This window comes from Neolamprologus multifasciatus, chromosome 12, assembly GCF_963576455.1.
Source record: "Neolamprologus multifasciatus chromosome 12, fNeoMul1.2, whole genome shotgun sequence".
NCBI lineage: Eukaryota > Metazoa > Chordata > Actinopteri > Cichliformes > Cichlidae > Neolamprologus > Neolamprologus multifasciatus.
This window is the reverse complement of record NC_140450.1, coordinates 13,893,885-13,907,108: the sequence shown is the minus strand read 5'-3', so window position 1 is coordinate 13,907,108 and position 13,224 is coordinate 13,893,885. Positions and strand designations below refer to the sequence as shown.

General features: G+C 38.2%; 1 protein-coding gene across 1 annotated transcript in view; it reads right to left on the bottom strand.

Moving 5' to 3' along the window:
- Window positions 1-13,224, bottom strand: part of oxct1a (3-oxoacid CoA transferase 1a) — a 55,379-nt gene that overhangs the window by 11,453 nt on the left and 30,702 nt on the right. Inside the window, exon 14 of the mRNA XM_085181573.1 lies at window positions 850-939. Within this exon, the coding sequence (XP_085037699.1) occupies window positions 850-939 (90 nt within the window). The remainder of the gene's footprint in view (window positions 1-849; window positions 940-13,224) is intronic.

Below are 13,224 nucleotides of genomic sequence, written 5' to 3'. Positions count from 1 at the left end.
GTAAACCAATTCAGCTGGATTGCCTACTGCAAGTGTCAGAACCCCTGTGGGATTAGTCATCTCTTGCTGCAGCCCCGGTCTAACTATCAGCCCGTCTCAAAACACTAAGCCCAATTCTAGACTTGTATTTAAATTAACTGAAGATGAGCAAACAGGAGGTGGATTGTGTGCCTCACTAGAATGAGCCAGCCCTCTCTAGTAAAAGGATATTAAGCAATCCATTAGCAGAATTATCCTTAATCAGCCCTAGCACTCACATTCAGTACTGTAGGAAGCAGATACAAGTAACACTGGTGAAGATATAAACACGGGAAAAGGACGCTGTTAATTTAATTTCACTCACAGAAAGGAAATAAGTCTCTTGAGTGACTCGTAAAGGCAATGTTAGCTAGAAAAACCACAATAAGAGTTCATGCTAACACACCCTTAAGGTCTCAATGGTCACTTCTATCACCACCGCAACCTCGTCTCACAGTCACTTTAAGCCACTGCAGTATTCTCCTGAATAATAGGTGTCACCACTCGGACATTATTGCCACATAAGTGCTGATATAGGAGGAAAATAAGTCAAAACCAGAAGTCATGAGGGGGGTTGCAAGTTTTTAAACTGTTAAACTGTTCTCCCTCTGTATATCGCTGAGCTTAAAATGGCGGTAAAAAGCGTCACGATCGTACACTCGTGTCTTCAATCCAGCTCCTACTGCCAAAACGCAACACGCCAAGTTGCAGAAATCTAGAGGCGCACAGGCGGCTGACAAACCACAAAGATTGTGTCACATGACAACGATTTGACTTAAAAATCACTGGGTGACACAGCAAGCATATTGACCCTACTACATGTTTACACACCTTAGCTGAATGCTCCATGGTGACCACCACCTTAGTTCCAGCGCTTGCCACCAAATCCATGGCTCCTCCCATTCCTTTCACCATCTTACCCTGAGAATAGAAGAAAAACAAACAGACTTGAGTTATTCCATCTAATCTTGGACAAAATGATATTTTCACTTGACTGATTTTTCACAACATTAGCTAGAGAGTATAGTACAAAATTATAGTCGGTCTAATCCCTAGTTAGGATTACCAAAACATTTTACATTTAAGCTTAATTGACAGTAGACCATTAAACAGCTACACATACGTTGAAAAAAGAAAAAAAGGGAGAAAGAAAGACCATTTAGCTACATTTATCTATAGGATCACACCAGTTAGTGGCACCAATGTGTTTTTATGCTGCATTCTAGTGATGTGTCCTGTGTGTCGAAGCGTCGAATCGTGTGTCGGGTAATCTCGGGGGCGTTTTTGTGAAGCGCGTATTGAGGCTTGCTTTGATTACGTATGCAGTGACGTTCGAGGCCTCGCGGGCAGTCCGTACCACGTGACTGATTCAGGGACTGGTTCACCGGTTCGCACCAGATTCGAAATAAAATGGGCAGAAAAACACAGCTGATTTCTCCATCACATTGTGTTGTGGAATTGGATTACGTACGTGTTACATAGTTACTTGAGCATTTCTTCTTCGATGGAACCAGCAAGGAAGAGATTTTTATTTTATTTTATCTCTCCTAATAAAGTATGCACACAGTAATAAATACCACAAATGATAAGCACCATAATATAAATAAACAACACTACAGATCCTATAATCTGATTTCTGCCTTTTAGTTTATTAAAAAGTGAAGCACCAAACACTAGTTTGTGTCATTATCCAGATGTACATAAGCATTATTACACAGTTACTGATCTGAATGATCTGAATTATACTATTGACTGACTGTCTGAGGCTAACAGTTACACAATCATACCAAAACTCTGTCCTGATAGTTTCCACTTTCTCTTTTGTATCACACATACTGAGACAATATTCGGGATAAATAACCATGAAAACAATTTATTTATTCAGTTTAGCGGTTTACACATCATTATAATCACAGAGCCCGCTTCACTTGTATTGTCCACTTGATGGCGCAGTAGAGCAAATGAATCATCACAATGCTTCGAACCATGAGTCGACCAATTGGGTGGAAAGCTTCAGTTCATCATGAGTCTTCATCTCACCATCACTACTGCATTCCATTTGAAGTGGGAAGGCATTTGTGACTCTGTAAATAAGTCATAAACAAAGCACTAACACGCTCCATCTATAAATGTGCTGCATTGGTGTTTGTAAGTGCGAAAACCCCAACATTATAGTATATTGCTAGTGATGGATAAATGGTTCTACCTTCCAAGGGCGCAAAACAAAGCCTGTCTTTTCTTGCGTTCTTGACTACTACTATTGGAACGCATACCTGACTTCCAACGTAAAATTAATGCAGCATTAGAGAAAAAGAAACAAAAGAAGAAGAAAAAAAAAAAAACACCAGCAGAGTACTCTCCAAACCACCTTTTCTGATATTCCCACCTACGGCATGTGTGTCCCCAGAACTCCATTTTGTATAGACTGAATCACAAAGTAAAAATAATTCTACCTTTAATAATGATGCTTCACATTTATTGAGAAAACCCAAACAAATGCCACAAGAAAACATTGGCCATTTCTTAAGCCTTTTCAGTCATGGCATACGTAATGTTGAAAGCAGTATCAATCTGTTGAAGTGACAGCATTTTAAAATTCAGACACGGGTCACATTTATGTTAATGTTTCTAACAGTTTCATTCACGTCATTTACTGACGCAATGAGTTCTTGGTATAATGCAGTGCAGATCTCTGCTGGGGAACCACTCCAAAATCTAAGGTCTGAAACCTCTGGCCACAGGCTGGTGTGCAGGTTGACTAACAGACCCCTGCCTGAGGACTGCAAATTCCATACCTGGGTTTAGAGTTGGAGGTCTGACACGTGCAGAGAACTAAGGGGCAGAGAAGGGATTAAGTAGCTTAGGATTTTGCACAAGATAAAGGATTCCAGTGTGACCCTTTGAAGATATATAGGGGCTAGTTGTGCTGTAGTAATGTACTGAAAGACAGAGCAACAACAGGATTACAATGTTCTGAAGTCAGAACCAGCATAAGAATTATTGTGCTGCAGTGAATGGAGTGTTCTCTCAAGACAGAATGTCTCATTAGTAGTACAGGTAAAGACTTGTGCTGTTAAAATAATTCAGCCATAACTGCTCATGACCGGTCTGTTATTTTCAACAGAAAAACACAATGACAACTGCAAGAAATGTAAGCAATGCAGAGAGCAGGAAGAAAAAGCATTCTGCATTAGAACTGCACTAAACATAACTGAATGATTCTGTGCAGGAATCCAGTGTACTGAAGCTTTGTCATGTCACAATGAATATTTTCTTCAATAACAAATAAAACCGAAACTGTTTTCTTTTTTTAAAAAGGTGGGAAAGAAAAATGCTAAAAAAGGAATCTGAGATCTGCCAGCCGGGGAGAAAACTGTCTTCAAGTTAAACATTGGTCACAATAAGGAAGGTTTCCAAATAAGGAAGGTTGATGTGCACATATGGCCGCAGGGTGACGGCTCAATAACTGAATTAGAATCCCATTTCCTCATCAATCATGTGTAGAGCGTGGTTTGCTTTTTGCTCAATAACCGGAGGGTATGTATGCCAAGGGTGACGCATTGTAAGGATACTGTCTGCCTGTGGGAAAGGCCAGCTGGGGAGAGAAGATATTAACTGAGAACAGAAAGGAGGTTTGGGAGACAGGAGGTGGGTTAGAATATTGGATATTGAAGAGGCAGCATTTAATTTCATTTACTTGTTTGTCGTTCAATTGAAAGTGGCCTGCTGTAACAGCATATCAATACCCTCAAATAAACTACCAATATCAGGTTTAATACAACTGTATCCATTTTGACTTTTAATCTCCAAACTGTCTCACCAGCTTTTTTTCTTCAGCGTTTTTATTTATTACACAGACACTTGAGATTAAACAGTGTTGTTTTTCATATAATCAATGTTAATGCACTTTATGACAGCCAGTGGGCTTAGGTGATGTGTACACAGGCCTAAGGGGATAAGACTGTCTGACCTGCTAAATGCAAGTTGTGATTTACAGCTACCATCCAGAACTAGGCATCTGCTAATGTACTTGATTTAACAACATAGGCTGTTAATCGAAAGGGTGTGTCTTTTGAGATCATAACCACACAAGTATTAACATTCTAGTATGGTTTTGATTAGTAAAAATCAAGACAATGACTCTGGAGGAAATTATAAAATGGAAAAATCCAATTTTTTATTTTGCTATGGGGCAGTACATTTATCCCTAACTGCAAAAATGATTTGATGTATTTTGTTGTAACCAAAAATGTAGCAGAGGATCAACAGCTTTCTGTGGAAGTAGTCAAATGTGTCACAAATGATTGTAAGTAAGTAAGTAAAGTTTATTTATTAAGCGCTTTTCATAGACAGGTAGTCGTAAAGCGTTGTACACAAAGATTAAAATAAACAGTACGATAAATAGCAAAATCTGACCTTGTTGAATATAAATTGTGCAAGAAAATAAGATTTGATGTGGAAAATTAAAGAAAGGTTGATGCTCTGTTTGTCAGTGACCTATATTGCTAGGAGGATTGGCATTTACTTCCCTCTCATTTACAGCTTTGCACGAGGTTATCTGAGCCTACTTTGATCTAAACTGCTGCATGCAGCAAAACTCAAAATTAACATGATCTGTAAGAGTGTAAAAAAATCAAATTAATGGAGAGTTATGATGGGAAAAGCAAATCTATTCCACCCAGAAGGCTGTATTATCAAGGTATGTTGAACCTTATGTCATGAGGCTGGCTCTTTCACATTCACCATGTTAACAGGGGTCATAGAATTCAGTTAAAACTTGTCTCTAAAGTTCGACATTACATTAATATATATGCGTTAGGTTGACTTATGTTCCAGTAAAATGCCTAACCTTTGAGTGGCACTCGAATGTTGAACTACTCACAAGAACTTGCCTCTCAATGTTAGATGTCTTAAAGATTTGTGTTTTGCAAAATCAACACTATGAAGACGACAAAGCTACACACAAGCATTGAGCCTCTGACCAGCAGATGCTGTAAAGCATACTTTCAGAACAACACCCATGGAAATATCCTCTTTTTAAGCTGCCAACAAGAGCAGAGTAATTTAGTCATTTAATTAACAAAGCTTTAATGATATTAACCTTGTTGGTCTGACTGAGGCTGGTTCCTTTTAAATTTCCTCACCACTCTTACTGTGTCCATTTGTCTGCTATAATCGTAGCACCGCAGGGCCACTAGGACACTTAAAAGTATGTCAGGAAACAATTCAGTAGCAGAAACACACAAAAACATGAAACATCTCTCTTCTAAACAATGTTCAGCTCCCAAAAACCCTACAGCTGTACAACGGAATATAGAAGAGAACAACAAATTCTACATAAATGAACATAAGGAACAGACCGTGTTAGGTTTGAGACTTTTAGTAGTTCTACATTAATGGCCTAGTTCAACTGTAGATGTTATTCATCATATAAAATCCAGGCAAAATAAAAGCTACAGCAGCCAGTCAGCCTGGTTCCAAAAAACACATAAGATCAGAATGTTAAATAACATGAATCTTCCTGATTGGATGTGTACAGTCATTGAGGTTGATAAAAAATTAAACAGCCAATCAAAACTGACAACTAATGTCACATGTAGGGTGATAACCAGAGACTGGTTTGAATCTAAATGTGTAAGAAAATAAAATAAGCAGGAAACATGGAGAAAACCTGCCATTCATTTCCATGGCTGCATAATACTGTTTGCCCTATATGAACAAACTGACAACTCACTCGCAAGTAAGTTACAAATCTACCAGTAAGCACACATGCAGTATTTACTGTATAGTGTAGCTGAACCTGACATATTGATTTGTTTCATCCCTCAAAAGGTGGCGTAATTGTGCGTTTCTCAAATTACATTCAGCATGAAAAGTTTGAGAACTTCAATTCAACAACAGATGGCAGGTTATTTATCTTGTTCTTCATTCAAAGTGCATAATTTACTTAACAAAAGACCTGGTAAAAATATTCTAACACGAGATAGCACACAGACTCACGAAAACCATCTCACAACTATAACAATGAGTGATTAATGGTGGGGTGGAGGGTGTGGGGCTGCCGGGAGCAGTATAACTGGTGCAGAAACCTGATAAGACCTCTTAAGTTGAAGCTTTGCTAAGATGACACCTATCACAATATGTAAAAGCATAGACAATGACAGTCTATCTCACTAAACCACCGTTCAAAGTGAGCCCCAGGTGCCAGAGGACTAAGACTTTTGCTGTTTAGACCAAGTATGGAACAGTTTGAAATGGCTATATATTCTATTCTAAAAAAAACAAAATAAAAAACAAAACGAAATATAATTTAATTGTACATGTACAATGACAACAAAGGGCTATTGTATTCTATAACATTTTTATACTGTGATTTGCTGTACATTCAAAACTGTTTGTCCATCTCTCCAGGAACATGGGACAGCAGGCAGTTAAAACAAACAAACAAACCTTCAAACCTAGTACTTAATGTCATCTGCCCTGTGAAGACATTAGATTCTTCCCAAAACAGGTGTAAAAATATTACATAGTAATATTATTTTTCCACTTTGAATGACGTATTAAAAATTAATTTTAATTCTTTTTATTTTAACTAATGCCATTATGCTTAGATATCTCCAGTTTTTTATAGAAAAAAAACAAAAAAATAATGTCTAAAAACTTTATTTCAAGGAGTGTTTGACTATTATTTTATTCTTTTTATTAGGCCCAGCATCAACAATTGGCAGCAACACTGATTTGAATGCATTCTTATTTTTTCTACAGTGTCCGATATTTACAAAAACTCAACCTAACACCAATGGCTGTAAAAGTACTGTATAGTAATATTTTTTCTACTTTAAATAACAGTCTTTTAAAACTGCTTCAACTTGAAATACAAATATAAAATATTAATTATAGCTTTTGGATTATAGCTGTATAAAGAAGAGGGACTCCAGCTGAGGTAGAGCACAGTTTGCAAATGTACAGACTGAGGTCTTTGAATCTAAGCTTCCCACATGGTGCTGCCAGCTCTTCTTTTTTTGTCCGTGCAAAAATCACTGCCCTTACGTTTGCTGATGAGAGGGGCTCATCATAGCAGCACCCTACAGATTTGAATTAATTAATTTTTTGACTTGTAAAAACTGTCCAAAATGAGCACTGTGATGACCCACTCCACCCTGCCGTCCTTTTGGCCTGTTTGTGTGGCATGTCTCGTTTGCAGGCATTGGAGGGATGGAGCGGTTCATTCCCGATTATTGACACTGGCAACACCTGGGCCCAGTGTGCCAGTGCTCTATAAAAGCTTTCAGAGCTCAGTTGCTGGGTGGCGTTTTCCCCTGAGACATCCCTCTGGATTTTGCTTGCATTTGGTTTGGTTTTGCAAACAAACTTTGCATACACAATCCTTCCAACCATGCACTCATCTACACCACTGATTGTACTGACTACACACGCCATGGTTTGTATAAGGTTTCTTTTTTTTGTTTTATTTATTTAAAATAAATAGATTTTGGACAATCCGGGTTTTTGTCATGGCTGTGCGACCCGGTTTGTGACAAGCATCCCTACATAAGCCTGAAGTTCCTCTGTGTCCATAAGCCACTAAGTGTTTCCCATGCAGGTTTGTGATGGCCACAATTTGCTGCAAGATTTCATCCATCAGCAGCAGTGCATAGCTAGTGGCAAGGTGTGTATGTCCCGGGATCAAACTTCGGGCTGCTGGGACATAGCAGAGCTTTTAAGTCTTTGTAGGAGACCAAAATATGGAGATAGAGAAGTAGATTAGGATGGCTCGAGACCGGTCTTGGCCAAAACTCATCAGAACATGTATCTAGTACCTAGTGTAACTTTTTAGATACCATTTGTTACTTTTCAAATTCTATTAAGTTATGCAGGCTTGTTTGCACAACAAGGCTAAATAATTACATAAACTTTTCTGAATCTAAATAGTGTACTTTGGTAGAATTAAAAAATAAGTGTAGTGCAGGTCTATGATGATTTTTAGTGTTACTATCATCTAGTCTTGATTCTGGTTCTGTTTTGGTTAAGTCCTAAGTAGTCCTGATTTTGAACTGTTGTAGTCCTGTTTTAATTCCGGATCAGTTCTGGGACTGGTTGAATTGGGGTTTAGTGCCTGTGTCTTGATACAGCCCCGACTTTGTTCGGCCTTGCTACTTAATTCAAAAACTAGTTTAAGGTGTCCTGCATATGTGATATTTATTTTTTTCCTATATGAAGTCATTCTTTTTTGAACAAAACTCAAAACAGAGCCTAATAATCTTTCAGTCATTTCTACCCTCACTTAATTTCCTTTCGCTGCTCAGCTCTCACACAGTGGCTTAGCTATGCTCCAATCCCTCCATATTGTGGCCAATCACATGCGAGGATATAGGATAATATCATTATGTGAAAAACCGAGAGGGTGAGAAACGCGACAGTCAAGTGGAGCATGCGTCTGTCCTCTCAGTGAGTGAGACAGTAGACAGCGGTGAGGAGGGCTGTGCGAAAGCAAAAACACATAAATATGCCTGACACCCGTAAACAGCGCATCATCTGGCTGCAGTTTAAAGACTTTTTTTGTCTCGGTCTTGGTCTCGTCTCAACTTGGTCTTGGTCTTGTCTTGGTCTCAGATTAGGCGGCCCTGACTACAAGTCTATAGAGAAGTTCACCTTGTGACTTCAACCATCTCCTCTCTTCTCTCACCTTCAGGTGAGTCCTCAGAGGAGGATGAAGCGCCATCTTTACACTCATAAATCGCCTCCTGTGTGCTGTAAAGTCTTGCATCTCCAACATGCCTGTACTTCTAACAATGCAGTGCAGCTGCATAGTCTACCTGAGGAAGAACCACATTAAAGTCCAATTATTGTTTTATTTTATTTGCTGCTGAGATATCTTTGAAGCTCTGAAAGGTTACTCATCGTTTATTATTACTGAATTACTTTATAACACAGAGTGTGGCCTTCTAAGAGAAAAGACTTGAAGGTGAACATCACACACATGCACACACACACACTCACACAATTATCCAACATCAATAGCTTCGCGCACTTATCATTTTAGCAGAAAACAGAAAAATGTAAAATTTTGGTACATGCCTTGGATGGCAAAAAGAAGCGCCACCTGGCAGACAAATAAAAAAACTAAAAACTGGGGGTTAGGTTATCTTAAAAGAATGAATTAGTTGATGTCATGATAAATGTGGGATAAAAATTTTTTTCAATGGGGCATTTTTTTGGCCTTAGGATAAAATGTGGAGGTTTTTGCATCGCTTAGGCTTTTTCAGCTAATTTAAGGAACTGGGACGACAATTTTATAATAACATTTTTAAAAAATGAATATCCTCTGGCAAATATGAGCCATACTAATTCAGCAAAGCCAAAATAGCATGAAAATAAAAAAACGCAATGACACAAAAACCCCAGGATCATCTAAGGGTTAAGGCACGCTTGCATTTTTTTTCTGTTGCCATGGCTACAGCATGCAATTTTCTCATTTGTTGTGCGAGTGTTCGCTTTCTAGTCAGTGGCAGAAACACCACAGAAAATGACCCCCTTCACAATCCAAGAGTTCCCACTTACCAACTGGCTTCCTTTCTCTCCCTTCCAGTTCTCTGACAATTTCCACTGTCTGATACAAACGGCTCTCTATTTAATAACATAGCAACAGACTGCCACAAGCCTTTGTTACCCAGACAACTAATGACAAGAATCAGAGAGATGGAACTGACAGCAAGACAATGCACACCGTGTTTAAAGCAACCGAAAAACACAACTGTTTACAGTGTATAATTGGTAAATATGCTCCAATCCACCATAAGTAAAGCTTTCACTGTAAAGCTGAAATTTTAAGTAGAGAAGCCCAAGTAAAGTAAAACTTAAAAAATATATACACAAGAAGACACAGAGAGATTACAAATATCCATTAGGACATTTTTAACTTATAAGCCTTCAGTCATGTCTAAGTTGTCTAAGTTAAATTGTTGTTATAAATATATAAAAAAGAAAAATCTTCTTAAGCAGCTTCATTAAAGCCGCCACCAGATCTTATGAGCACTTAGGAGAGTAACTGCATTTTAATAGTAAGTAGTTTGTAATATTGCTGCACTTAGCTGCACTTATACTGAGCCTCTGGGGTTTTGGAATATATGTCTGAGGCAGCGGCTGTTTTCTCCATTTAAGCTCAACAATGATCAATTCTAATTCTGTTCTGTAAAATACAATCTTCAATGAACAAAAAAAAGGAAAGGATAAATCATAATCATTGACTTTTAATAGACTCATAATTAGTAACAAATAAAATGAATATTTGAAAAAATAAATAGATAAATACAATTAAAACTTCACTTCTGACACAAGGTTCTTTTCCTATGCTGCCAATGGTTCCTTAAATAAAAAAAGAATTTAAAAACATCTCTGTCAAACAACCATCTTAGTTACTGTAACAAGATCGTAGTGTTCCAGACAAAATCACAATAACAAAATTACACATTTATCATTCTACCAAAGCACCTATTTTTTAATATGAAGATGCAACATAACCTACCATCACTTGAGTGGGCACGTTTTTAGTAAAATAAACATATGTAGCATCACAATAAACATGAAACTGTAACTTACTCTAAGCCTTATTACTCTTTCTTGAACTTATTCACATACTCAGAGAGATACAATTTCTCACTTTGAGTGAGAATTCTTCTTCAACTCTATACTTATAATAACAATAATAACAATAATAATAATAATAATAATAATAATAACAGCCAAAGTTGTGAATAATAAAAAAATCTAATAAAAAAATATTTTCTCTTGCCTTATCAATTAAAAGCTATATCAATTAAATGATTTAATTTAAAAAAATCCAATTAATCTTCACACTGCAGTAAAACCCAGAAAAAAACTTTCTGCAAATATTAACAACCTTTTTGTGAGTGATTTAACTTTAAAATATTTTTGTTGACCAGATAAAATGTTTATGCTTTCGTTAACCTTTATACGATTGCCCTGAAGTCCTTGTTTATTCATTTCAGTTTTAAAGGAACGGGTAAAACTAATGACAGAGTTTGGTCAAAATAACATTGGAAAAAAGAAGTAAATAAAAGAGAGACATGATTCTCAGAATGGGCTCACTGAGTGCAGCATGGTTAAGACCTTGGAGAAGCTTACAGCTGCCGTGAATACTCAGAATAACACCTCTGAGCGTATATTGGGTTACATCAAGGAGAGGTCTGCTCAGAACAACACCTCTGAGCGAAAGCTGGATTACATCGTGGAACAGCTCACTGCAGTTGTGAGTTCTCAGAATCAGCTCTCTGAGCACAAGAATGATAAGACCACGGAGCGCAAGTTTGATAACATCATGGAGAAGCTCGCTTCTCCAATGGGAGATTGAGAGACCAGTGTCGGAGTGTTAAAGAACAGCTTTGAAATTCTCATGAGCTGCTCGCATAAAAGAAAAATCAACAACATCAACATCATAATGCAGATATCCCCTCGACGCCAGCTGTGGGCTCAAGGCTGGAGCCGAACAAAAACTCCCTGATAACGACTGTGTTTGACTGTTCTTCCCACTCTATGCAAGGCCACCTGGGTTGGCAGGTACACTGTTTACTTAGCCTGATAGGGCGAAGGACACTGTCTCAGCTGAACTATGGAGACACACACACATACACTTACACTGATAAGGACTCACTCATCCCCCCTCCCCTTCCAATGCCTTCGATGCTTGTTGCCTCCTGGGAACACGAGGCGGGTCTGGGCCCGCACTGGAGAGTCGGCGCAGTGGCAGGATGGCTGCTATGTTGCCTGGGATTACTCCTTATCCCCTACCCAACCCTGTTGCTGGTCACGTGCTCTATAATGTTGTACTGTGGACATTTATGTGCTTTCTGTGCAGAGGAGTTTTTTTGTTTCCTGTTCTCATGCTGTCCTCCTATAGCCCAGCGTGAGTAGAGGTCTCTTTTTTTCCTCTTGTACTTTCCCATTGTAGTGTACATTTCAGTGGTTTTTCTGTAATGCAACCGTTCTCTGACTTGTATCCCCATGTGATGTCTGTGTTGTGTGTGTAAGGTCGGGGGCGGGTTCATTCCACTGCAGGGCAACCTGCCATTGCATGTGGCAAATAAAATTTGAACTTGATTCTCATTTTGAAACCTGGAAGGATGTGCATATTACAAGAAGCATTTTGTGTATCTCCTGTGAAAGACCTCTCCATGTAGGACAACTTGATAAAGCTCTCGCAGCCAAAGATAAAATAGCACAACAAGTCCGAATCCTGTATTCTATTACCCCTTTTCACTTCATCTATTGTTTTTCCAGATGTTTCAGCCTGAGTGGAGATGTAAAAGCGTTTCAAAGCCCTCAACTGGAAAATGTTCATCTGCATTTTGCATATTAAAAGCATTTGAAATCAACATAATCTCACTGAGAGTACTGCATCCCCAACTCCTACGTAAAACATTTCCAATTTCACGCTATGCACCCATCTTTAGATAGTGAATAATTTTCATTATTACAAAGGGTTGCAAATGTAATTCTCATCATCCATCCTTTCTAAAGAGGGGATAATGAAGATTGAAGCGTAGGTGAGGACAGAAGTATGTGTGCCAATGTTTCTGCATTGTTTCGCTTTTCAAAATGTCCAGAATTACACAAGAGAACAAAATTAATTCTTTGTCTATGAGCAGCTCCACTGCAGGGCTTCAAAATCTGCATAGCATACTTAATCAAGCACTGGTTAATTAGCAATTACCATGGACAAACAAGTATGAGTGAAGTGGTAAAAATTAAATGAATTAAGTTGCAAAATTTACCAATCACCATCAACAACAGTATCCTATTCACCTATTGAAACTCAAAATCTTTACTGATATACGTTGTTTTAGTTTGAAATGATGTAACAATGGTTAGTGGAAACCAAAACCATCAACCCTTTGAGGGCTAGACTAAAGAGGAAAAACTAAAAAAGGAAATAACACAAGAAATCAAAGGTAAAATTGCATGTCTCCAAGACTGTGGCAGTTTCTACTTTGTCGCTTAGAGGAGATGTGTCTATAAATATGTAGACACATGCAATCCATGTGAATTCATGGATTTTTTTTTCACATTCTGTCTCTCACAGTTGAAGTGTATCTCTGGTGCAAATTACTGACCTCTGTCATCATTTTAAGTGGGGGAACTTGCACAATCGGTGGCTGACTAAATACTTTTTTGCCCCACTGTATGTAT